Source organism: Pristiophorus japonicus, chromosome 3 (assembly GCF_044704955.1).
Source record: "Pristiophorus japonicus isolate sPriJap1 chromosome 3, sPriJap1.hap1, whole genome shotgun sequence".
NCBI classification, from domain to species: domain Eukaryota; kingdom Metazoa; phylum Chordata; class Chondrichthyes; family Pristiophoridae; genus Pristiophorus; species Pristiophorus japonicus.
In genome coordinates this window covers 4,171,829-4,198,076 of record NC_091979.1, presented here as the reverse complement: position 1 = coordinate 4,198,076, position 26,248 = coordinate 4,171,829, and the positions used below count along the sequence as shown (strand labels likewise).

Here is a 26,248-nt window from a genome sequence, read left to right as displayed (position 1 = left end):
AGATTCCAGCCTGCAACTCACTCCCGGGTATCTGTTATTCTATATATAAACCCCCCGAACCACTCGATTAGATTCCAGCCTGTAACTCACTCCCGGGTATCTGTTATTCTATATATAAACCCCCCGAACCCCTCGATTATATTCCAGCCTGCAACTCACTCCCGGGTATCTGTTATTCTATATATAAACCCCCCGAACCCCTCGATTAGATTCCAGTCTGTAACTCACTCCCGGGTATCCGTTATTCTATATATAAACCCCCCGAACCCCTCGATTAGATTCCAGCCTGTAACTCACTCCCGGGTATCTGTTATTCGATATATAAACCCCATGATCCCCTTGATTAGATTCCAGCCTGTAACATAGAAACATAGAAACATAAAAAATAGGTGCAGGAGTAGGCCATTCGGCCCTTCGAACCTGCACCACCATTCAATAAGATCATGGCTGATCATTCCCTCAGTCCCCCTTTCCTGCTTTCTCTCAATACCCCTTGATCCCCTTAACCGTAAGGGCCATATCTAACTCACTTTTGAATATATCCAATGAACTGGCATCAACAACTCACTGAGGTAGAGAATTTCACAGGTTAACAACTCTCTGAGTGAAGAAGTTTTTCCTCATCTCAGTCCTAAATGGCCTACCCCTTATCCGAAGACTATGTCCCCTGGTTCTGGACTTCCCCAACATCGGGAACATTCTTCCCGCATCTAACCTGTACAGTCCCGTCAGAATCTTATACGTTTCTGTGAGATCCCCTCTCATCCTTCTAAACTCCAGTGAATAAAGGCCCAGTTGATCCAGTCTCTCCTCATATGAAAGTCCAGCCATCCCGGGAATCAGTCTGGTGAACCTTCGCTGCACTCCTCAATAGCAAGAACATCCTTCCTCAGATTAGGAGACCAAAACTGAACACAATATTCCAGGTGAGGCCTCACTAAGGCCCTGTACAACTGCAGTAAGACCTCCCTGCTCCGATAATCAAATCCCCTAGCTATGAAGGCCAACAAGCCATTTGCCTTCTTCACCGCCTGCTGTACCTGCATGCCAACTTTCAATGACTAATGTACCATGACACCCAGGTCTCGTTGCACCTCCCCTTTTCCTAATCTGCCGCCATTCAGATAATATTCTGCCTTCGTGTTTTTGCCTCCAAAATGGATAACCTCACATTTATCCACATTATACTGCATCTGCCATGCATTTGCCCACTCACCTAACCTGTCCAAGTCACCCTGCAGCCTCTTAGCGTCCTCCTCACAGCTCACACCACCACCCAGTTTAGTGTCATCCACAAACTTGGAGATAATTACACCAATTCCTTCATCCAAATCGTTAGTGTATATTGTAAAGAGCTGGGGTCCCAGCACTGAGCCCTGCAGTACTCCATTAGTCACTGCCTGCCATTCTGAAAAGGACCCATTTATCCCAACTCTCTGCTTCCTGTCTGCCAACCAGTTCTCTATCCACGTCAGTACATTACCACCAATACCATGCGCTTTTATTTTGCACACCAATCTCTTGTGTGGGACCTTGTCAAAAGCATTTTGAAAGTCCAAATACACCACATCCACTGGTTCTCCCTTGTCCACTCTGCTAGTTACATCCTCAAAAAATTGCAGAAGATTCGTCAAGCATGATTTCTCTTTCATAAATCCATGCTGACTTGGTCCGATCTTGTCACTGTGCTGCTATTTCATCCTTAATGATTGATTCCAACATTTTCCCCACTACTGATGTCAGGCTAACCGGTCTATAATTACCCATTTTCTCTCTCCCTCTTTTTTAAAAAGTGGTGTTACATTAGCTACCCTCCAGTCCACAGGGACTGATCCAGAGTTGATAGACTGTTGGAAAATGATCACCAATGCATCCACTATTTCTAGGGCCACTTCCTTAAGTACTCTGGGATGCAGACTATCAGGCCCTGGAGATTTATCGGCCTTCAATCCCATCTATTTCCTGAACACAATTTCCCACCTAATAAGGATATCATTCAGTTCCTCCTTCTCACTAGACTCACTGTCCCCGAGTACATTCGGAAGTTTATTTGTGTCTTCCTTCGTGAAGACAGAACCGAAGTATTTGTTCAACTGGTCTGCCATTTCTTTGTTCCCCATTATAAATTCACCTGAATCTGACTGCAAGGGACCTACGTTTGTCTTCACTAATCTTTTTCTCTTCACATATTTATAGAAGCTTTTGCAGTCAGTTTTTACGTTCCCTGCAAGCTTCCTCTCATACTCTATTTTCCCTCTCTGAATTAAAACCTTAGCCCTCCTCTGTTGAATTCTAAATTTCTCACAGTCCTCAGGTTTGTTGCTTTTTCTGACCAATTTATATGCCTCTTCCTTGACTTTAACACTATCCTTAATTTCCCTTGTTAGCCACGGTTGAGCCACCTTCCCCATTTTATTTTTACTCCAGACAGGGATGTACAATTGCTGAAGTTCATCCATGTGATCTTTAAATGTTTGCCATTGCCTATCCACCGTCAACCCTTTAAGTATCACTCGTCAGTCTATTCTAGCCAATTCACACCTCATACCATCGAAGTTACCTTTCCTTAAGTTCAGGACCCTAGTTTCTGAATTAACTGTATCAATATCAATCTTAACAAAGAATTCTACCATATTATGGTCACTCTTCCCCAAGGGGCCTCGCACAACAAGATTGCTAATTTGTCCTTTCTCATTACACATCGCCCAGTCTAGGATGGCCAGCCCTCTGGTTGGTTCCTCGACATATTGGTCGAGAAAACCATCCCTAATACACTCCAGGAAATCCTCCTCCACCGCATTGCTACCAGTTTGGTTAGCCCAATCAATATGTAGATTAAAGTCGCCCATGATAACTACTGTACCTTTATTGCACGCATCCCTAATTTCTTGTTTGATGCTGTCCCCAACCTCACTACTACTGTTTGGTGGCCTGTACACAACTCCCACTAGCATTTTCTGCCCTTTGGAAGTCTGTAGCTCCACCCATACCGATTCCACATCATCCAAACTAATGTCCTTCCTTACGATTGCATTAATTTCCTCTTTAACCAGCAACACCACCCCACCTCCTTTTCCTTTCTGTCTATCCTTCCTAAATGTTAAATACCACTGGATGTTGAGTTCCCAGCCTTGGTATCCTGTGCATCTGTTATTCTATATTTTAACCACCCAAACCACTCGATTACATTCCAACCTGTAACTCACTCATGGGTATCTGTTATTCTCTATATAAATCCCCCCCAAACACCTCGATTAGATTCCAGCCTGTAACTCACTCCCAGGTATCTGTTATTCTATCTATAAACCCCCCGAACCCCTCGATTAGATTCCAGCCTGAAGCTCACTCCCGGGTATCTAATATTCCATATATAAACCCCACCGAACTCCTCGATTAGATTTCAGCCTGTAACTCACTCCCGGGTATCTGTTATTCTATATATGAACCCCCCGCACCTCTCGATTAGATTCCAGCCAGTAACTCACTCCCGGGCATCTGTTATTCTATATATAAACCTCCCGAACCCCTCGCTTGGATTCCAGCCTGTAACTCAGTCACGGGTAACTGTTATTCGATATATAAACCCCCGAACACTCGATTAGATTCCAGCCTGTAACTCACTCCCAGGTATCTGTTATTCTATATATAAACCCCCCGAACCCCTCGATTAGATTGCAGCCTGTACCTCACTCCCGGGTATCTGTTATTCTATATATAAACCCCCGAACCCCTCGATTAGATTCCAGCCTGTAGCTCACTCCCGGGTATCTGTTATTCTATATATAAACCCCCTGAACCCTCGATTCGATTCCAGTCTGTAACTCACTGCCGGGTATCTGTTATTCTATATATAAACCCCCCCAAGCCTCTCGATTAGATTGCAGCATGTAACTCACACCCGGGTATCTGTTATTCTATATATAAACACCCAAACCCATCGATTTGATTCCAGCCTGTAACTCACTCTCGGGTAACTGTTATTCTATATATAAACCACCCCGAACCCCTCGATTAGATTCCAGCCTGTAACTCACTCCCGGGTATCTTTTATTCTATATATAAACCCCCCAAACCTATCGATTAGATTCCAGTCTGTAACACAGTCCCGGGTACCTGTTATTCTATATATAAACACACGAACCCTCGATTAGATTCCAGCCTGTAACTCACTCCCAGGTATCTGTTATTCTTTATATAAACCCCGAACCCTCGATTAGATTCCAGCCTGTAACTCACTCCCGGGTCTCTGTTATTCTATATATAAACCCCCCGAACCCCTCGATTAGATTCCAGTCTGTAACTCACTCCCGGATATCTGTTATTCTATATATAAACCCCCCCGAAGCCCTCGATTAGATTCCAGCCTGTAACTCACTCCCGGGTATCTGTTATTCTATATATAAACCCCCCCGAAGCCCTCGATTAGATTCCAGCCTGTAACTCACTCCCGGGTATCTGTTATTCTATATATAAACCCCCGAACCCCTCGATTAGATTCCAGCCTGTAACTCACTCCCAGGTATCTGTTATTCTATATATAAACCCCCCCGAACCGCTCGATTAGATTCCAGCCTGTAACTCACTCCCGGGTATCTGTTATTCTTTATATAAACCCCCGAACCCCTCGATTAGATTCCAGCCTGTAACTCACTCCCGGGTATCTGTTATTCTATATATAAACCCCCGAACCCCTCGATTAGATCCCAGCCTTGAACTCACTCCCAGGTATCCGTTAATGTATATATACAACCCCCCGAACCTCTCGATTAGATTCCAGTCTGTAACTCACTCCCGGGTATCTGTTATTCTATATATAAACACCCAAACCCATCGATTAGATTCCAGCCTGTAACTCACTCCCGGGTATCTGTTATTCTATATATAAACCACCCCGAACCCCTCGATTAGATTCCAGCCTGTAACTCACTCCCGGGTATCTGTTATTCTATATATAAACCACCCCGAACCCCTCGATTAGATTCCAGCCTGTAACTCACTCCCGGGTATCTTTTATTCTATATATAAACCCCCCAAACCTATCGATTAGATTCCAGTCTGTAACACAGTCCCGGGTACCTGTTATTCTCTATATAAACCCCCCTGAACGCCTCGATTAGATTCCAGCCTGTAACTCACTCCCGGGTATCTGTTATTCTATATATAAACCCCCGAACCCTCGATTAGATTCCAGCCTGCAACTCACTCCCGGGTATCTATTATTCTATATATAAACCCCCCCGAACCCCTCGATTAGATCCTAGCCTGTAACTCACTCCCGGGTATCTGTTATTCTATATATAAACCCCCCGATCCCCCTCGATTGGATCCCAGCCTGTAACTCACTCCCGGGTATCTGTTATTCTATATATAAACCCCCCCGAACCCCTCGATTAGATCCTAGCCTGTAACTCACTCCCGGGTATCTGTTATTCTATATATAAACCCCCCCGAACCCCTCGATTAGATCCTAGCCTGTAACTCACTCCCGGGTATCTGTTATTCTATATATAAACCCCCCGATCCCCTCGATTGGATCCCAGCCTGTAACTCACTCCCGGGTATCTGTTATTCTATATATAAACCCCCCGAACCCCTCAATTAGATTCCTGCCTGGAACGCAGTCCCGGGTATCTGTTATTCTATATATAAACCCCCTGAACCCCTCGATTAGATTCCAGCCTGTAACTCACTCCTGGGTATCCGTTATTCGATATATAAACCCCCTCAAGCCCCTCGATTAGATTCCAGCCTGTAACTCACTCCCGGGTATCTGTTATTCTATATATAAACACCCCGACCCCATCGATTAGATTCCAGCCTGTAACTCACTCTCGGGGAACTGTTATTCTCGATATAAACACCCCGAACCTCTCGATTAGAATCCAGTCTGTCACTCACTCCCGGGTATCTGTTATTCTATATATAAACCCCCCGAACCCCTCGATTAGATTCCAGCCTGTAACTCACACCCGGGTATCTTTTATTCTATATATAAACCCCCCAAACCTGTCGATTAGATTCCAGTCTGTAACACACTCCCGGGTATCTGTTATTCTATATATAAACACACGAACCCTCGATTAGATTCCAGCCTGTAACTCCCTCCCAGGTATCTGTTATTCTTTATATAAACCCCGAACTCTCGATTAGATTCCAGCCTGTAACTCACTCCCGGGACACTGTTACTCTAACTATAAACCCTCGAACCCCTCGATTAGATTCCAGCCTGTAACTCACTCCCGGGTATCTGTTATTCTATATATAAACCCCCCGAACCCCTCGATTAGATTGTAGCCTGTAATTCACTCCCGGGTGTCTGTTATTCTATATATAAACCCCCCGAACACCTCGATTAGATTTCAGCCTGTAACTCACTCCCGGGTATCTGTTATTCTATATATAATCCCCCCAAACACCTCGATTAGATTCCAGCCTGTAACTCACTCCCGGGTATCTGTTATTCTATATATAAACCACCCCGAACTCCTCGATTACATTCCAGTCTGTAACTCATTCCCGGGTATCTATTATTCTCTATATAAACGCCCCGAACCGCTCGATTAGAATCCAGTCTGTCACTCACTCCCGGGTATCTGTTCTTCTCTATATAAACCCCGCCGAGCACCTCGATTAGATTCCAGGCTGTAACTCACTCCCGGGTATCTGTTATTCTATATATAAACCCCCGAACCACTCGATTAGATTCCAGCCTGTAACTCACTCCCGGGTATCCGTTATTCGATATATAAACCCCCCGAACCCCTCGATTAGATTCCAGCCTGTAACTCACTCCTGGGTATCTGTTATTCTATATATAAACCCCCCGAACCACTCGATTAGATTCCAGCCTGTAGCTCACTCCCGGGTATCTGTTATTCTATATATAAACCCCCTGAACCCCTCGATTACATTCCAGCTTGTAACTCACTCCCAGGTATCTGTTATTCTATATATAGACTCCCGAACCCTCGATTAGATTCCAGCCTGTAACTCACTCCCGGGTATCTGTTATTCTATATATAAATCCCCCCGAACCCCTCGATTAGATGGCAGCCTGTAACTCACTCCCGGGTATCTGTTATTCTATATATAAACCCCCGAACTCCTCGATTAAATCCCAGTCTGTAACTCACTCCCGGGTATCGGTTATTCTATATATTAACCCCCCGATCCCCTCGATTGGATCCCAGCCTGTAATTCACTCCCGGGTATCCGTGATTCTATATATAAACCCCCCGATCCCCTCGATTGGATCCCAGCCTGTAACTCACTCCCGGGTATCTGTTATTCTAGATATAAACCCCCCGAACCCCTCAATTAGATTCCTGCCTGTAACTCACTCCCGGGTATCTTTTATTCTATATATAAACCCCCCGAACCCCTCGATTAGTTTCCAGCCTGTAACTCACTCCCGGGTATCTGTTATTCTCTATATAAACCCCCCGAACCTCTCGATTACATTCCAGTCTGTAACTCATTCCCGGGTATCTATTATTCTATATATAAACTCCCGAACCCCTCGATTAGATTCCAGTCTGTAACTCACTCCCGAGTACCTGTTATTCTATATATAAAACCCCCGAACCCCATGATTAGATTGCAGCCTGTAGCTCACTCCCGAGTATCTGTTATTCTATATATAAACTCCCTGATCCGCTCGATTAGAATCCAGCCTGTAACTCACTCCCGGGTCACTGTTATTCTATATATAAACCACCCCAAACCCCTCGATTAGATTCCAGCTTTTTAATCACTCCCGGGTATCTGTTATTCTATATATAAACCCCCCAAACCTATCGATTAGATTCCAGCCTGTAACTCACTCCCGGGACACTGTTACTCTATATATAAACCCCCGAACCCCTCGATTAGATTCCAGCCTGTAACTCACTCCCGGGTATCTGTTATTCTATATATAAACCCCCGGAACGCCTCGATTAGATTCCAGCCTGTAACTCACTCCCGGGTGTCCGTTATTCTATATATAAAACCCCCGAACCCCACGATTAGATTGCAGCCTGCAGCTCACTCCCGGGTATCTGTTATTCTATATATAAACACCCCGAACCCCTCGATTAGATTCCAGCCTGTAACTCACTCCCGGGTATCTGTTATTCTATATATAAACCCCCCAAACATATCGATTAGATTGCAGCCTGTAGCTCACTCCCGGGTATCTGTTATTCTATAAATAAACTCCCGAACACCTCAATTAGATTCCAGCCTGTAACTCACTCCCGGGTATCTGTTATTCTATATATAAAACACCCGAACCCTCTATTAGATTCCAGCCTGTAACTCACTCCCGGGTATCTGTTATTCTATATATAAACCCCAGAACCCTTGATTAGATTCCAGCCTGTAACTCACTCCCGGGAAACTGTTACTCTATATATAAACCCCCTAACCCCTTGATTAGATTCCAGCCTGTAACTCACTCCCGGGTATCTGTTATTCTATATATAAACCCCCGAACCCCTCGATTAGATTGCAGCCTGGAACTCACTCCCGGGTGTCTGTTATTTTATATATAAACCCCCGAACTCTCGATTAGATTCCAGCCTGTAACTCACTCTCAGGTATCTGTTATTCGAAATATAAACCCCCCGAACCCCTCGATTAGATTCCAGCCTGTAACTCACTCCTGGGTAACTGTGATTCTATATATAAACCCCTCGAACCCCACGATTAAATTCCAGCCTGTAACTCACTCCGGGGATACTGTTACACTATATATAAACCCCCGAACCCCTCGATTAGATTGCAGCCTGTAGCTCACTCCCGGGTATCTGTTATTCTATATATAAAACCTCCCGAACCCCTCGATTAGATTCCAGCTTGTAACTCACTCCCGGGTATCCGTGATTCTATATATAAACGCCCGAACCCTCGATTAGATTCCAGCCTGTAACTCTCTCCCGGGTATCTGTTATTCTATATATAAACCCCCGAACCCCTCGATTAGATCCCAGCCTGTAACTCACTCCCGGGTATCTGTTATTCTATATATAAACCCCCGAACACCTCGATTAGATTCCAGCCTGTAACTCACTCCCCGTTATCTGTTATTCTATATATAAACCCCCTCGAATCCCTCGATTAGTTTCCAGCCTGTAACTCACTCCCGGGTATCTGTTATTCTATATATAAACCCCCCAAACCCCTCAATTAGATCCCAGCCTGTAACTCACTCCCGGGTATCTGTTATTCTATATATAAACCCTTGAACCCCTCGATTAGATTCCATCCTGTAACTCACTCCCGGGCATCTGTTATTCTATATAAAAACCCCCCGAACCCCTCGATTAGATTCCAGTCTGTAACTCACTCCCGAGTACCTGTTATTCTATATATAAAACCCCCGAACCCCATTATTCGATTGCAGCCTGTAGCTCACTCCCGAGTATCTGTTATTCTATATATAAACTCCCGAACCCCTCAATTAGATTCCAGCCTGTAACTCACTCCCGGGTATCTGTTATTCTATATATAAAACCCCCAAACCCTCTATTAGATTCCAGCCTGTAACTCACTCCCGGGTATCTGTTATTCTATATATAAACCCCAGAACCCTCGAATAGATTCAAGCCTGTAACTCACTCCCGGGATACTGTTACTCTATATATAAACCCCCTAACCCCTCGATTAGATTCCAGCCTGTAACTCACTCCCGGGTATCTGTTATTCTATATATAAACCCCCGAACCCCTCGATTAGATTGCAGCCTGTAACTCACTCCCGGGTGTCTGTTATTTTATATATAAACCCCCGAACCCTCGATTAGATTCAAGCCTGTAACTCACTCCCGGGATACTGTTACTCTATATATAAACCCCCTAACCCCTCGATTAGATTCCAGCCTGTAACTCACTCTCGGGTATCTGTTATTCGATATATAAACCCCCCGAACCCGTCGATTAGATTCCAGCCTGTAACTCACTCCCGGGTATCTGTTATTCTATATATAAACCCCCCGAACCCCTCGATTAGATTCCAGCCTGTAACTCACTCCTGGGTATCTGTTATTCTATATATAAACCCACCGCACCTATCGATTAGATTCCAGTCTGTAACTCACTCCCGGGTATCAGTTATTCTATATATAATCCCCCCCGAACCCCTCGATTAAATTCCAGCCTGTAACTCACTCCGGGGATACTGTTACTCTATATATAAACCCCCGAACCCCTCGATTAGATTGCAGCCTGTAGCTCACTCCCGGGTATCTGTTATTCTATATATAAAACCTCCCGAACCCCTCGATTAGATTCCAGCTTGTAACTCACTCCCGGGTATCCGTGATTCTATATATAAACGCCCGAACCCTCGATTAGATTCCAGCCTGTAACTCACTCCCGGGTATCTGTTATTCTATATATAAACCCCCCGAACCGCTCGATTAGATCCCAGCCTGTAACTCACTCCCGGGTATCTGTTATTCTATATATAAACCCCCGAACCCCTCGATTAGATTCCAGCCTGCAACTCACTCCCCGTTATCTGTTATTCTATATATAAACCCCCTCGAATCCCTCAATTAGTTTCCAGCCTGTAACTCACTCCCGGGTATCTGTTATTCTATATATAAACCCCCCGAACCCCTCGATTAGATCCCAGCCTGTAACTCACTCCCGGGTATTTGTTATTCTATATATAAACCCCCGAACCCCTCGATTAGATTCCATCCTATAACTCACTCCCGGGTATCTGTTATTCTGTATATAAACCCCTGAACCCCTCGATTAGATTCCATCCAGTAACTCACTCCAGGGCATCTATTATTTGATATATAAACCCCCCGAACCCCTCGATTAGATTCCAGTCTGTAACTCACTCCCGAGTACCTATTATTCTATATATCAACCCACCGAACCCCTCGATTAGATTCCAGCCTGTAACTCATTCCCGGGTATCTGTTATTCTATATATAAACCCCCTGAACTCCTCGATTAGATTCCAGTCTGTAACTCATTCCCGGGTATCTGTTATTCTATATATAAACCCCCGAACCTCTCGATTAGATTCCAGCCTGTAACTCACTCCCGGGTATCTGTTATTCTATATATAAACCCCCGAACCCCTCGATTAGATTGCAGCCTGTAACTCACTCCCGGGTGTCTGTTATTTTATATATAAACCCCCGAACCCTCGATTAGATTCCAGCCTGTAACTCACTCTCGGGTATCTGTTATTCGATATATAAACCCCCCGAACCCGTCGATTAGATTCCAGCCTGTAACTCACTCCTGGGTATCTGTTATTCTATATATAATCCCCCCCGAACCCCTCGATTAAATTCCAGCCTGTAACTCACTCCGGGGATACTGTTATTCTATATATAAACCCCCCGAACCCCTCGATTAGATCCCAGCCTGTAACTCACTCCCGGGTATCTGTTATTCTATATATAAACCCCCGAACCCCTCGATTAGATTCCATCCTATAACTCACTCCCGGGTATCTGTTATTCTATATATAAACCCCTGAACCCCTCGATTAGATTCCAGTCTGTAACTCACTCCCGGGTATCTGTTATTCTATATATAAACCCCTGAACCCCTCGATTAGATTCCAGCCTGTAACTCACTCCCGGGTATCTGTTATTCTATATATAAACCCCCCGAACCCCTCGATTAGATTCCAGCCTGTAACTCACTCCCGGGTATCTGTTATTCTATTTTTAAACCCACCGAACCCCTCGATTAGATTTCAGTCTGTAACTCACTCCCGGGTATCTGTTATTCGATATATAAACCCCCGAACCCCTCGATTAGATTCCAGTCTGTAACTCACTCCCGGGTATCTGTTATTCGATATATAAACCTCCGAACCCCTCGATTAGATTCCAGCCTTTAACTCACTCCCGGGTATCTGTTATTCTGTATATAAACCCCCCAAACCCCTCGATTTGATTCCAGTCTGTAACTCACTCCTGGGTATCTGTGATTCTGTATGTAAACCTCCCGAACCCCTCGATTAGACTCCATCCTGTAACTCAATCCCGGGTATCTGTGATTCTGTATGTAAACCTCCCGAACCCCTCGATTAGACTCCATCCTGTAACTCACTCCCGGGTATCTGTTATTCTATATATAAACCCCCGAACCCCTCGATTAGACTCCATCCTGTAACTCACTCCCGGGTATCTGTTATTCTATATATAAACCCCCCGAACCCCTCGATTAGATTCCAGCCTGTAACTCACTCCTGGGTATCTGTTATTCTATATATAAACCCACCGCACCTATCGATTAGATTCCAGTCTGTAACTCACTCCCGGGTATCAGTTATTCTATATATAATCCCCCCCGAACCCCTCGATTAAATTCCAGCCTGTAACTCACTCCGGGGATACTGTTACTCTATATATAAACCCCCGAACCCCTCGATTAGATTGCAGCCTGTAGCTCACTCCCGGGTATCTGTTATTCTATATATAAAACCTCCCGAACCCCTCGATTAGATTCCAGCTTGTAACTCACTCCCGGGTATCCGTGATTCTATATATAAACGCCCGAACCCTCGATTAGATTCCAGCCTGTAACTCACTCCCGGGTATCTGTTATTCTATATATAAACCCCCCGAACCGCTCGATTAGATCCCAGCCTGTAACTCACTCCCGGGTATCTGTTATTCTATATATAAACCCCCGAACCCCTCGATTAGATTCCAGCCTGCAACTCACTCCCCGTTATCTGTTATTCTATATATAAACCCCCTCGAATCCCTCAATTAGTTTCCAGCCTGTAACTCACTCCCGGGTATCTGTTATTCTATATATAAACCCCCCGAACCCCTCGATTAGATCCCAGCCTGTAACTCACTCCCGGGTATTTGTTATTCTATATATAAACCCCCGAACCCCTCGATTAGATTCCATCCTATAACTCACTCCCGGGTATCTGTTATTCTGTATATAAACCCCTGAACCCCTCGATTAGATTCCATCCAGTAACTCACTCCAGGGCATCTATTATTTGATATATAAACCCCCCGAACCCCTCGATTAGATTCCAGTCTGTAACTCACTCCCGAGTACCTATTATTCTATATATCAACCCACCGAACCCCTCGATTAGATTCCAGCCTGTAACTCATTCCCGGGTATCTGTTATTCTATATATAAACCCCCTGAACTCCTCGATTAGATTCCAGTCTGTAACTCATTCCCGGGTATCTGTTATTCTATATATAAACCCCCGAACCTCTCGATTAGATTCCAGCCTGTAACTCACTCCCGGGTATCTGTTATTCTATATATAAACCCCCGAACCCCTCGATTAGATTGCAGCCTGTAACTCACTCCCGGGTGTCTGTTATTTTATATATAAACCCCCGAACCCTCGATTAGATTCCAGCCTGTAACTCACTCTCGGGTATCTGTTATTCGATATATAAACCCCCCGAACCCGTCGATTAGATTCCAGCCTGTAACTCACTCCTGGGTATCTGTTATTCTATATATAATCCCCCCCGAACCCCTCGATTAAATTCCAGCCTGTAACTCACTCCGGGGATACTGTTATTCTATATATAAACCCCCCGAACCCCTCGATTAGATCCCAGCCTGTAACTCACTCCCGGGTATCTGTTATTCTATATATAAACCCCCGAACCCCTCGATTAGATTCCATCCTATAACTCACTCCCGGGTATCTGTTATTCTATATATAAACCCCTGAACCCCTCGATTAGATTCCAGTCTGTAACTCACTCCCGGGTATCTGTTATTCTATATATAAACCCCTGAACCCCTCGATTAGATTCCAGCCTGTAACTCACTCCCGGGTATCTGTTATTCTATATATAAACCCCCCGAACCCCTCGATTAGATTCCAGCCTGTAACTCACTCCCGGGTATCTGTTATTCTATTTTTAAACCCACCGAACCCCTCGATTAGATTTCAGTCTGTAACTCACTCCCGGGTATCTGTTATTCGATATATAAACCCCCGAACCCCTCGATTAGATTCCAGTCTGTAACTCACTCCCGGGTATCTGTTATTCGATATATAAACCTCCGAACCCCTCGATTAGATTCCAGCCTGTAACTCACTCCCGGGTATCTGTTATTCTGTATATAAACCCCCCAAACCCCTCGATTTGATTCCAGTCTGTAACTCACTCCCGGGTATCTGTTATTCTATATATAAACCCCCCGAACCCCTCGATTAGATTCCAGCCTGTAACTCACTCCCGGGTATCTGTTATTCTATATATAAACCCCCGAACCCCTCGATTAGATTCCAGCCTGTAACTCACTCCCGGGTAACTGTTATTCTATATATAATCCCCCCGAACCCCTCGATTAGATTCCAGCCTGTAACTCACTCCCGGGTATCTGTTATTCTATATATAAACCCCCCCAAACCCCTCGATTAGATTCCAGTCTGTAACTCACTCCTGGGTATCTGTGATTCTGTATATAAACCTCCCGAACCCCTCGATTAGACTCCATCCTGTAACTCAATCCCGGGTATCTGTGATTCTGTATGTAAACCTCCAGTTTCCCGGTCTATTCAGACCTGTTGGAGAAAAGATGTGAGGTGTCCTGAGTGCCATTACTAATCGAAGTTGATTGAAATTTTCCCCTCCTGCAGTCATTCGTTCCGTTTTCTGACAGACGTTTATAGAGCTTCAGTTGAGTTAACTCCAGAGGGATCGATACATATAGTGGGAACAGAACAATCGTATTCAAGAGTTTAGCGAGGTGCTTTAACATGAATTAAGATCAGTTTAAAAGAATAGTTTATTTTCCATTGTTTCTCTATTTCGACTCCTGTACACGTACAGCACACAGTCGATAAAAGCATAACGATTCATACCTAGCTGATTCAATTGTAAGAGTGTTTTACTACAGGGATGTCTGACTGCAGTTGTACAGGGCCTTGGCGAGACCACACCTTGAGTATTGTGTACAGTTTTGGTTTCCTAATCTGAGGAAGGAGGTTCTTGTTATTAAGGGAGTGCAGCGAAGGTTCACCATCTGATTTCCGGGATGACAGGACTGACAAATGAAGAAAGACTGGATCGACTAGGCTTATGTTCAATGGAATTTTGAAGAATGAGAGGGAAGCGCATAAAAATATATGAAATTCTGACGGGATTGGACAGGTTAGATGCGGGAAGAATGTTTCCGATGTTGGAGAAGTCCAGAACCAGGGGTCACTGTCTGAGGATAAGGTATAAGCCATTTAGGACTGAGATGAGGAGAAATTTCTTCACTCAGGGAATTGTGAACCTGTGGAATTCTCTACCACAGACAGTTGTTTTTGCCAGTTCGTTAGATATATTCAAGAGGGAGTTAGATGTGGCCCTTACGGCTAAAGGGATCAAGGGGTATGGAGAGAAAGCAGGAATGGGGTACTGAGGTGAATGATCAGCCATGATCTTATTGAATGGTGATGCAGGCTCGAAGGGCCGAATGGCCTACTCCTGCACCTATTTTCTATGTTTCTATGTTTCTATCATTATCATAGGCAGTCCCTCGGAATCGAGGAAGACTTGCTTCCACTCTAAAAGTGAGTTCTCAGATGGCTGAACAGTCCAATACGAGAACCACAGTCCCTGTCACAGGTGGGACAGACAGTGGTTGAGGGAAGGGGAGGGTGGGACTGGTTTGCCGCACGCTCCTTCCGCTGCCTGCGCTTGGTTTCTGCACGCTCTCGGCGATGAGACTCGAGGTGCTCAGCGCCCTCCCGGATGCACTTCCTCCACTTAGGGCGGTCTTTGGCCAGGGACTCCCAGGTGTCAGTGGGGATGTTGCACTTTATCAGGGAGGCTTTGAGGGTGTCCCTGTAACGTTTCCTCTGCCCACCTTTGGCTCGTTTGCTGTGAAGGAGTTCCGAGTAGAGCGCTTGCTTTGGGAGTCTCGTGTCGGGGCATGCGGACAATGTGGCCCTGCCCAGCGGAGCTGATCGAGTGTGGTCAGTGCTTCGATGCTGGGGATGTTGGCCTGGTCAAGGACGCTAATGTTGGTGCGTCTGTCCTCCCAGGCGATATAAGAATGTAGAAGGAGCCAGTCTCTCTGTCTATCTCACTGTAGTTCATGCTTCTGTGTGGGTCAGATCAGCAGAATCATGTACATTGTATGAAGGGCCCGTTTAACATAATTTGCAATCTCCTCGTTATTTCCTCACCCGCCATTTTCAGTCTGAAGCCCATTCTCACTTCCTTGGCATCGATCCACAGCGGCACAGACCGAGAGCTCGATGGATGGAAGGTCCTTCCTGACATCTTGTTTTAGCAGAGAAACCATGAAGTGAACATTAGGGAGACGATGGGAGGGAGCCAGTGTGGAGATCTTGGGAAGGAAAGGGTTTGGCGAAGAGATCATAGCATCTTACAGCAGAGGGGGAGGCCATTCTGACCATCATGCCTGTACCAGCTCTTTGAAAGAGCTGTCCAATTAGACCCAGCCCAACCCCCACTGCTTTTTCTCCTTAGCCCTGCAAATCTTATCCATGCAGTGCGAATAAATGGGAAGTTGTTAGTCAATTGGGATTGTGTACAGTGGGAGTGAATGGGTAGAGGTTGGGTTCATTGGGATTCTATACAGTGGGATTGAATGGGAAGGGGTTGGGGTCCATTGGGATTCTGCACAGTGGGATTGAATGGGGAGGGGTTTGGATCCATTGGGATTGTGCACAGTGAGAGTGAATAGGAAGGGGTTTGGGTCCATTGGGATTGTGTACAGTGGGAGTGAATGGGAAGGGGTTTGGATCCATTGGGATTCTGTACCGTGGGAGGGAATGGGAAGGGGTTTGGGTCCATTGGGATTGTGTACAGTGGGAGTGACTGGGAAGGGGTTTGGGTCCATTAGGATTGTGCACAGTGGAAGTGAATGGGAAGGGGTTTGGGTCCATTGGGATTGTGTACAATGGGAGTGAATGGGGAGGGGTTTGGTCCATTAGGATTGTGTACAATGGGAGTGAATGGGGAGGGGTTTGGTCCATTGGGATTGTGCACAGTGGGAATGACTGGGGAGGGGTTTGGTCCATTGGGATTGTGCACAGTGGGAGTGAATGGGGAGGGGCTTGGTCCATTGGGATTGTGCACAGTGGGAGTGAATGGGGAGGGGTTTGGTCCATTAGATTAGGTACTGTACAGTGAGATACAGAGGAAATCACCCTCTGCTCTGCACCAAGAACATCTCTCGGCTCTAAGCCCAGAAGAGCGCCCCCCCAAGGTACCAGAGTGCCATTTGTCTTTTTCATATCCGAGGTCAGAGTGCCCGCCAGTGTCAGTGAATTAGGGACATTGTTGGTCTGTGCCCTCTAGACCTATGCCCTCGAGGTACTAGTATGCAACTCCCTCCAAATGTAGGAGCCTTAGAACCAGCAGGTAGAGCAGACTTTCATCAGCCTGGGCTCCAGCCAACATCTAACTGACTTCAAACCCTCGCCCCATCCACCCACCCACATTAGATCACATAAACTAGGTTAATATTCCCTGGAATATCGAAGGTGAAGGGGTGATTCGATTGCGGTTTTTAAGATTGGGAAAGGATTTGATAGGAAACCTTTTCCGCTGGTTGGGGAGTCTCGGACATCGGAGCCAGGCCATTCAAGAGAGAATTTAGGAAACACTTCTTCGTGCAAAGGGTAGTGGACAAATGGCACTCTCCCACAAAAATCAGTCTTTGCTAGCTCAATCAATTTAAACCTGAGAGTAAGGTCACTGATCAGCCACTCGCTCATTGAATGGCGTTACATGCTCGAAGGGTTATATGTCCTGTTCGTATCTTCCTCTGAGACCAATAACATAAGAACATAAGAAATAGGAGCAGGAGTCGGCCATCTAGCCCCTCGAGCCTGCTCCGCCATTCAATAAGATCATGGCTGATCCGATCATGGACTCAGCTCCACTTCCCCGCCCGCTCCCCATAACCCTTTACTCCCTTATCGGTTAAGAAACTGTCTATCTCCGCCTTAAACATATTCAATGTCCCAGCCTCCACAGCTCTCTGGGGCAGAGAATTGCACAGATTTACAACCCTCTGAGACTAGAAATTCCTCCTCATCTCAGTTTTAAATGGGCGACCCGTTATTCTAAGACCATGCCCCCTAGTTCTAGTTTCCCGTATGAGTGGAAACATCCTCTCTGCATCCACCTTGTCAAGCCCCCTCATAATCTTATACGTTTCGATAAGATCACCTCTCATTCATCTGAATTCTAATGAGTAGAGGCCCAACCTACTCAACCATAAGTCAACCCCCTCATCTCAGGAATCAACCTAGTGAACCTTCTCTGAACAGTCTCCAATGCAAGTATATCCTTCTTTAAATACGGAGACCAAAACTCCAGGTGTGGAGTACTCCAGGTGTGGCCTCATTTTTTGCTTTTTGCGGGCCATGGGCATAAAAGGAGATGGAGCCAAGGCAGGTGGATGGAGTTGAGGTAAAGATGAACCATGATCTCATTAAATGCTACAGTGGGCTCCTCCTCTTCCCATGCTCCTATTAGAACAAGAAGGGATTTATTTAATTGGGATTACATAAGAACATAAGAACATAAGAATTAGGAACAGGAGTAGGCCATCTAGCCCCTCGAGCCTGCTCCGCCATTCAACAAGATCATGGCTGATCTGGCCGTGGACTCAGCTCCACTTACCCGCCCGCTCCCCGTAACCCTTAATTCTCTTATTGGTTAAAAATCTATCTATCTGTGACTTGAATACATTCAATGAGTTAGCCTCAACTGCTTCCTTGGGCAGAGAATTCCACAGATTCACAACCCTCTGGGAGAAGAAATTCCTTCTCAACTCGGTTTTAAATCAGCTCCCCCGTATTTTGAGGCTGTGCCCCCTAGTTCTAGTCTCCCCGACCAGTGGAAACAACCTCTCTGCCTCTATCTTGTCTATCCCTTTCATTATTTTAAATGTTTCTATAAGGTCACCCCTCATCCTTCTGAACTCCAACGAGTAAAGACCCAGTCTACTCAATCTATCATCATAAGGTAACCCCCTAATCTCCGGAATCAGCCAAGTGAATCGTCTCTGTACCCCCTCCAAAGCCAGTATATCATTCCTTAAGTAAGGTGACCAAAACTGTATGGAGTATTCCAGGTGCAGCCTGACCAATACCCTATACAGTTGTAGCAGGACCTCCATCCCTCTCGCAATGAAGGCCAACATTCCATTCACCTTCCTGATTACCTGCTGAACCTACAAACTAACTTTTTGGGATTCATGCACAAGGACCCCCAGATCCCTCTGCACCTCAGCATGTTGTAATTTCTCCCCATTCAAATAATATTCCCTTTTACTGTTTTTTTTCCCAAGGTGGATGACCTCACACTTTCCAACATTATATTCCATCTGCCAAACCTTAGCCCATTCGCTTAACCTATCCAAATCTCTTTGCAGCCTCTCTGTGTCCTCTGCACAACCCGCTTTCCCACTAATCTTAGTGTCATCTGCAAATTTTGTTACACTACACTCTGTCCCCTCTTCCAGGTCATCTGTGTATTATGTAAACAGTTGTGGTCTCAGCACCGATCCCTGTGGCACACCACTAACCACCGATTTCCAACCTGAAAAGGACCCATTTATCCCGACTCTCTGCTTTCTGTTCGCCAGCCAATTCTCTATCCATGCTAATACATTTCCTCTGACTCCGCGTACCTCTATCTTCTGCAGGAACCTTTTGTGTGGCACCTTATCGAATGCCTTTTGGAAATCTAAATACACCACATCCATCGGTACACCTCTATCCACCATGCTCGTTATATCCTCAAAGAATTCCAGTAAATTAGTTAAACATGATTTCCCCTTCATGAATCCATGCTGCGTCTGCTTGATTGCACTATTTCTATCTAGATGTCCCGCTATTTCTTCCTTAATGATAGTTTCAAGCATTTTCCCCACTACAGATGTTAAACTAACCGGCCTATAGTTACCTGCCTTTTGTCTGCCCCCTTTTTTAAACAGAGGCGTTACATTAGCTGCTTTCCAATCCGCTGGTACCTCCCCAGAGTCCAGAGAATTTTGGTAGATTATAACGAATGCATCTGCTATAACTTCCGCCATCTCTTTTAATACCCTGGGATGCATTTCATCAGGACCAGGGGACTTGTCTACCTTGAGATCCATTAGCCTGTCCAGCACTACCCCCCTAGTGATAGTGATTGTCTCAAGGTCCTCCCTTCCCACATTCCTGTGACCAGCAATTTTTGGCATGGTTACACGCAATGATTTACTGGGAAGGGTTTAGCCCATTGAGGCCCTGCATGGCGAACCCTTTAGAAGTCTACGAGATGCTGAATCTCCTCCATCTGTGACTTCCTGAGGATAACGTTTCGCCATCACTGAAAAGTCCCACCTTAACCCATTAAAATTCCCGACGGGTGGAGTGGATGTGACGTGTTACCATGGGAACTGGGAACAGCATGGAGGGCGGAGGCCAGGACTTCAAAAAAAAAGAAAGACTTACATTTATACAAAGTCTTTCCTGGCATTATAAGACCATAAGAAATAGGAGCAGGAGTCGGCCATTCGGCCCCTCGAGCCTGCTCCGCCATTTAATACGATCATGGCTGATCCGATCATGGACTCAGCTCCACTTCCCCGCCCGCTCCCCATAACCCCTTATTCCCTTATTGGTTAAGAAACTGTCTATCTCTGTCTTAAATTTATTCAATGTCCCAGCTTCCACAGGTCTCTGAGGCAGCAAATACCACAGATTTACAACCCTCTGAGAGAAGAAATTTCTCCTCACCTCAGTTTTAAATGGGCGGCCCCTTATTCTAAGACCATGCCCTCTAGTTCTAGTCTCCCCCATCAGTGGAAACATCCTCTCTGCATCCACCTTGTCGAGCCCCCTCATAATCTTATACGTGATAAGATCACCTCTCATTCTTCTGAATTCCAATGAGTAGAGGCCCAACCTCCTCAACCTTTCCTCATAAGTCAACCCCCTCATCTCCGGAATCAACCGAGTGAACCTTCTCTGAACTGCCTCCAAAGCAAGTATATCCTTCCTTAAATATGGAAACCAAAACTGCACGCAGTACTCCAGGTGTGGCCTCACCAATACCCTGTATAACTGCACGCAGTACTCCAGGTGTGGCCTCACCAATACCCTGTACAGTTATAGCAATTGACATTCCAAAGTGCTTTACATCCAATTCAGTACTTTTGAAGTGTAGTCACTGTTGAAACGTACGAGGCACATCAGCCAATTTGCCCACAGCAAGCTCCCACAAACATCATCATCATAGCAGTCCGTCGGAATCCAGGAAGACTTGCTTCCACTCCTGGAGTGAGTTCTCAGCTGGCTGAACAGTCCAATACGAGAACCACAGTCCTGTCACAGGTGGGACAGACAGTGGTTGAGGGAAGGGGAGGGTGGGACTGGTTTGCCGCACGCTCCTTCCGCTGCCTGCGCTTGGTTTCTGCATGCTCTCGGCGACGAGACTCGAGGTGCTCAGCGCCCTCTACCTGTGTGGTTGCCGATGTGCAACGGCCACCCCACCTTAAAAGAACTCATGTACAGGCATCCTCCACCCTTCCCACAAACAGCAATGTGATAAATGACTAGATGATCCATTTTTAGTGACGTTGGTTGAGGGATAACCTTTGGCCTTGGACACCAGGAATAAGAACATAAAAACATAAGAAGTAGGAGCAGGAGTAGGCCATACGGCCCCTCGAGCCTGCTCCGCCATTTAATAAGATCATGGCTGATCTGATCATGGACTCAGCACCATTTCCCCGCCCGCTCCCCATAACCCCTTATTCCCTTATCGGTTAAGAAACTGTCTATTTCTATCTTAAATTTATTCAATGTCCCAGTTTCCACAGCTCTCTGAGGCAGCGAATTCCACAGATTAACAACCCTCTGAGAGAAGAAATTTCTCCTCATCTCAGTTTTAAATGGCCAGCCCCTTATTCTAAGATTATGCCCTCTAGTTCTAGTCTCCCCGATCAGTGGAAACATCCTCTCTGCATCCACCTTGTCAAGCCCCCTCATAATCTTAAAGGTTTTGATAAGATCACCTCTCATTCTTCTGAATTCCAATGAGTCGAGGCCCAACCTACTCAACCTTTCCTCATAAGTCAACCCCCTCATCCCCGGAATCAACCGGGTGAACCTTCTCTGAACTGCCTCCAATGCAAGTATATCCTTTCGTAAATATGGAAACCAAAATTGCACGCAGTACTCCAGGTGTGGCCTCACCAATACCCTGTATAACTGTAGCAAGACTTCCCTGCTTTTATACTCCATCCCCTTTGCAATAAAGGCCAAGATTCCATTGGCCTTCTTGATAGAAACATAGAAACATAGAAAATAGATGCAGGAGTAGGCCATTCAGCCCTTCTAGCCTGCACCGCCATTCAATGAGTTCATGGCTGAACATGCAACTTCAGTACCCCATTACTGCTTTCCCGCCATACCCCTTGATCCCCCGAGTAGTAAGGACTAAATCTAACTCCTTTTTGAATATATTTAGTGAATTGGCCTCAACAACTTTCTGTGGTAGAGAATTCCACAGGTTCACCACTCTCTGGATGAAATGTTTCTCCTCATCTCGGTCCTAAATGGCTTACCCCTTATCCTTAGACTGTGAGCCCTGGTTCTGGACTTCCCCAACATTGGGAACATTCTTCCCGCATCTAACCTGTCTAAACCCATCAGAATTTTAAACGCTTCTATGAGGTCCCCTCTCATTCTTCTGAACTCCAGTGAATACAAGCCCAGTTGATCCAGTCTTTCTTGATATGTCAGTCCCGCCATCCCGGGAATCAGTCTGGTGAACCTTCGCTGCACTCCCTCAATAGCAAGAATGTCCTTCCTCAGGTTAGGAGACCAAAACTGTACACAATACTCCAGGTGTGGCCTCACCAAGGCCCTGTACAACTGTAGCAACACCTCCCTGCCCCTGTACTCAAATCCCCTCGCTATGAAGGCCAACATGCCATTTGCTTTCTTAACCACCTGTTGTACCTGCATGCCAACCTTCAATAACTGATGTACCATGACACCCAGGTCTCGTTGCACCTCCCCTTTTCCTAATCTGTCACCATTCAGATAATAGTCTGTCTCTCTGTTTTTACCAACAAAGTGGATAACCTCACATTTATCCACATTATACTTCATCTGCCATGCATTTGCCCACTCACCTAACCTATCCAAGTCGCTCTGCAGCCTCATAGCATCCTCCTCGCAGCTCACACTGCCACCCATCTTAGTGTCATCCGCAAATTTGGAGATACTACATTTAATCCCCTCGTCTAAATCATTAATGTACAGTGTAAACAGCTGGGGCCCCAGTACAGAACCTTGCGGTACCCCACTAGTCACTGCCTGCCATTCTGAAAAGTCCCCATTTACTCCTACTCTTTGCTTCCTGTCTGACAACCAGTTCTCAATCCATGTCAGCACACTACCCCCAATCCCATGTGCTTTAACTTTGCACATTAATCTCTTGTGTGGGACCTTGTCGAAAGCCTTCTGAAAGTCCAAATATACCACATCAACTGGTTCTCCCTTGTCCACTCTACTGGAAACATCCTCAAAAAATTCCAGAAGATTTGTCAAGCATGATTTCCCTTTCACAAATCCATGCTGACTTGGACCTATCATGTCACCTCTTTCCAAATGTGCTGCTATGACATCCTTAATAATTGATTCCATTTTACCCACTACCGATGTCAGGCTGACCGGTCTATAATTCCCTGTTTTTTCTCTCCTTCCTTTTTTAAAAAGTGGGGTTACATTGGCTACCCTCCACTCTATAGGAACTGATCCAGAGTCAATGGAATGTTGGAAAATGACTGTCAATGCCTCCGCTATTTCCAAGGCCACCTCCTTAAGTACTCTGGGATGCAGTCCATCAGGCCCTGGGGATTTATCGGCCTTCAATCCCATCAATTTCCCCAACACAATTTCCCGACTAATAAGGATTTCCCTCAGTTCCTCCTCCTTACTAGACCCTTTGACCCCTTTTATGATCACTTGCTGTAACTGCATACTAACCTTTCGTGTTTCATGCACAAGTACCCCCAGGTCCTGCTGTACTGCAGCACTTTGCAATCTTTCTCCATTTAAATAATAACTTGCTCTTTGATTTTCTTCTGCCAAAGTGCATGACTTCACACTTTCCAACATTATACTCCATCTGCCAAATTTTTGCCCACTCACTTAGCCTGTCTATGTCCTTTTGCAGATTTTTTGTGTCCTCCTCACACATTGCTTTTCCTCCCATCTTTGTATCGTCAGCAAACTTGGCAACGTTACACTCAGTCCCTTCTTCCAGTCCTTTATATAGATTGTAAATAGTTGGGGTCCCAGCACTGATCCCTGCGGCACCCCACTAGTTACTGATTGCCAACCCGAGAATGAACCATTTATCCCGACTCTCTCTTTTCTGTTCGTTAGCCAATCCTCTATCCATGCTAATATATTACCCCCAACCCCGTGAACTTTTATCTTTTATGTGGCACCTTGTCAAATGTCTTCTGGAAGTCCAAATACACCACATCCACTGGTTCCCCTTTATCCATCCTGTTCGTTACATCTTCAAAGAACTCCAGCAAATTTGTCAAACATGACTTCCCCTTCATAAATCCATGCTGACTCTGCCTGACCGAATTTTGCTTTTCCAAATGTCCTGCTACTGCTTCTTTAATAATGGACTCCAACATTTTCCCAACCACAGATGTTAGGCTAACTGGTCTATAGTTTCCTGCTTTTTGTCTACCTCCTTTTTTGAATAGGGGTGTTACATTTGCAGTTTTCCAATCTGCCGGGATCTCCCCAGAATCCAGGGAATTTTGGTAAATTACAACCAATGCATCCACAATCCCTGCTGCTACTTCTCTAAAAACCCCAGGACACAAGCCATCAGGTCCAGGGGATTTATCTGCCTTTAGTCCCATTATCTTACTGAGCACCGCCTCCTTAGTGATTGGGAGGTGGTACTATCCTGCTCTTCTTCGAAATAGTACCATAGAATCTCCATCTGAGAGAGCAGATGGGACCTCGGTTTAACGTCTCATCTGAAAGACGGCCCCTCCGACAGTGCAGCGCTCCCTCAGCACTGCACTGGGAGAGTCAGCCTAGATTTATGTGCTCAAGTCCCTGGAGTGGGACTTGAACCCACAACCTGCTGACTGAGAGGTGAGAATGCGGCCCACTGAGGAGGTATTAAAGCTGGATGCGCACGAATCACGCAGCTACATAGTTTTAGAATAAGGGGCCGTCCATTTAAAGCGGAGATGAGGAGGAATTTCTTCTCTCAGAGGGTCGTGAATCTTTGGAATTCTCTGCCCCAGAGAGCTGTGGAGGCTGGGTCATTGAATATATTTAAGGTGGTGATAGTCAGATTTTTGAACGATAAGGGAGTGAAGGGTTATGGTGAGCAGGCGGGGAAGTGGAGTTGAGACCAGGATCAGATCAGCCATGATCACAGGCAGTCTCTCGGAATCGAGGAAGACTTGCTTCCACTCTTAAAATGAGTTCTCAGGTGGCTGAACAGTCCAATACGAGAACCACAGTCCCTGTCACAGGTGGGACAGACAGTGGTTGAGGGAAGGGGAGGGTGGGACTGGTTTGCCGCACGCTCCTTCCGCTGCCTGCGCTTGGTTTCTGCATGCTCTCGGCGACGAGACTCGAGGTGCTCAGCGCCCTCCCGGATGCACTCCCTCCACTTAGAGCGGTCTTTGGCCAGGGACTCCCAGGTGTCGGTGGGGATGTTGCACTTTATCAGGGAGGCTTTGAGGGTGTCCTTGTAACGTTTCCTCTGCCCACCTTTGGCTTGTTTGCCGTGAAGGAGTTCCGAGTAGAGCGCTTGCTTTGGGAGTCTCGTGTCAGGCATGCGGACAATGTGGCCCGCCCAGCGGAGCTGGTCGAGTGTGGTCAGTGCTTCGATGCTGGGGATGTTGGCCATGATCTTATTGAATGGTGGAGCAGGCTCAAAGGGCCAAATGGCTGAATCCTGCTCCTATTCCTTGTGTTCTTACATACACCTCGGCAAAACACTTGATGTATCTCGAAGTTTCCGTACACGGCTTTCTTCTTCATCCACAGGCCACCGATTTGAGGACAACCCAGGGCTTCGCCGACATCTGGTCAAGAAACCTTCGAGAATCCAGATGAGCAAAATGAGCTCAGAAATGGCCCAAACCAGCTCCAAGAAATGTCGGTTCGATAGAAAACCCCACGAGGTAGGAGCATTCTTGTGTCTTCATCCCCTCGGTGCTCAGTGTGTCGAGATAGACTCGCAGTTACCAAGGCACCTCAGGGT

At 45.9% G+C, this 26,248-nt stretch overlaps 1 protein-coding gene across 1 annotated transcript in view; it reads left to right on the top strand.

The window, feature by feature from the left end:
- The window catches only part of slc4a3 (solute carrier family 4 member 3), a 214,412-nt gene that overhangs the window by 95,661 nt on the left and 92,503 nt on the right, over window positions 1-26,248 (top strand). Inside the window, exon 7 of the mRNA XM_070877002.1 lies at window positions 26,032-26,168. Coding sequence (XP_070733103.1) covers window positions 26,032-26,168 — 137 coding nt within the window. The remainder of the gene's footprint in view (window positions 1-26,031; window positions 26,169-26,248) is intronic.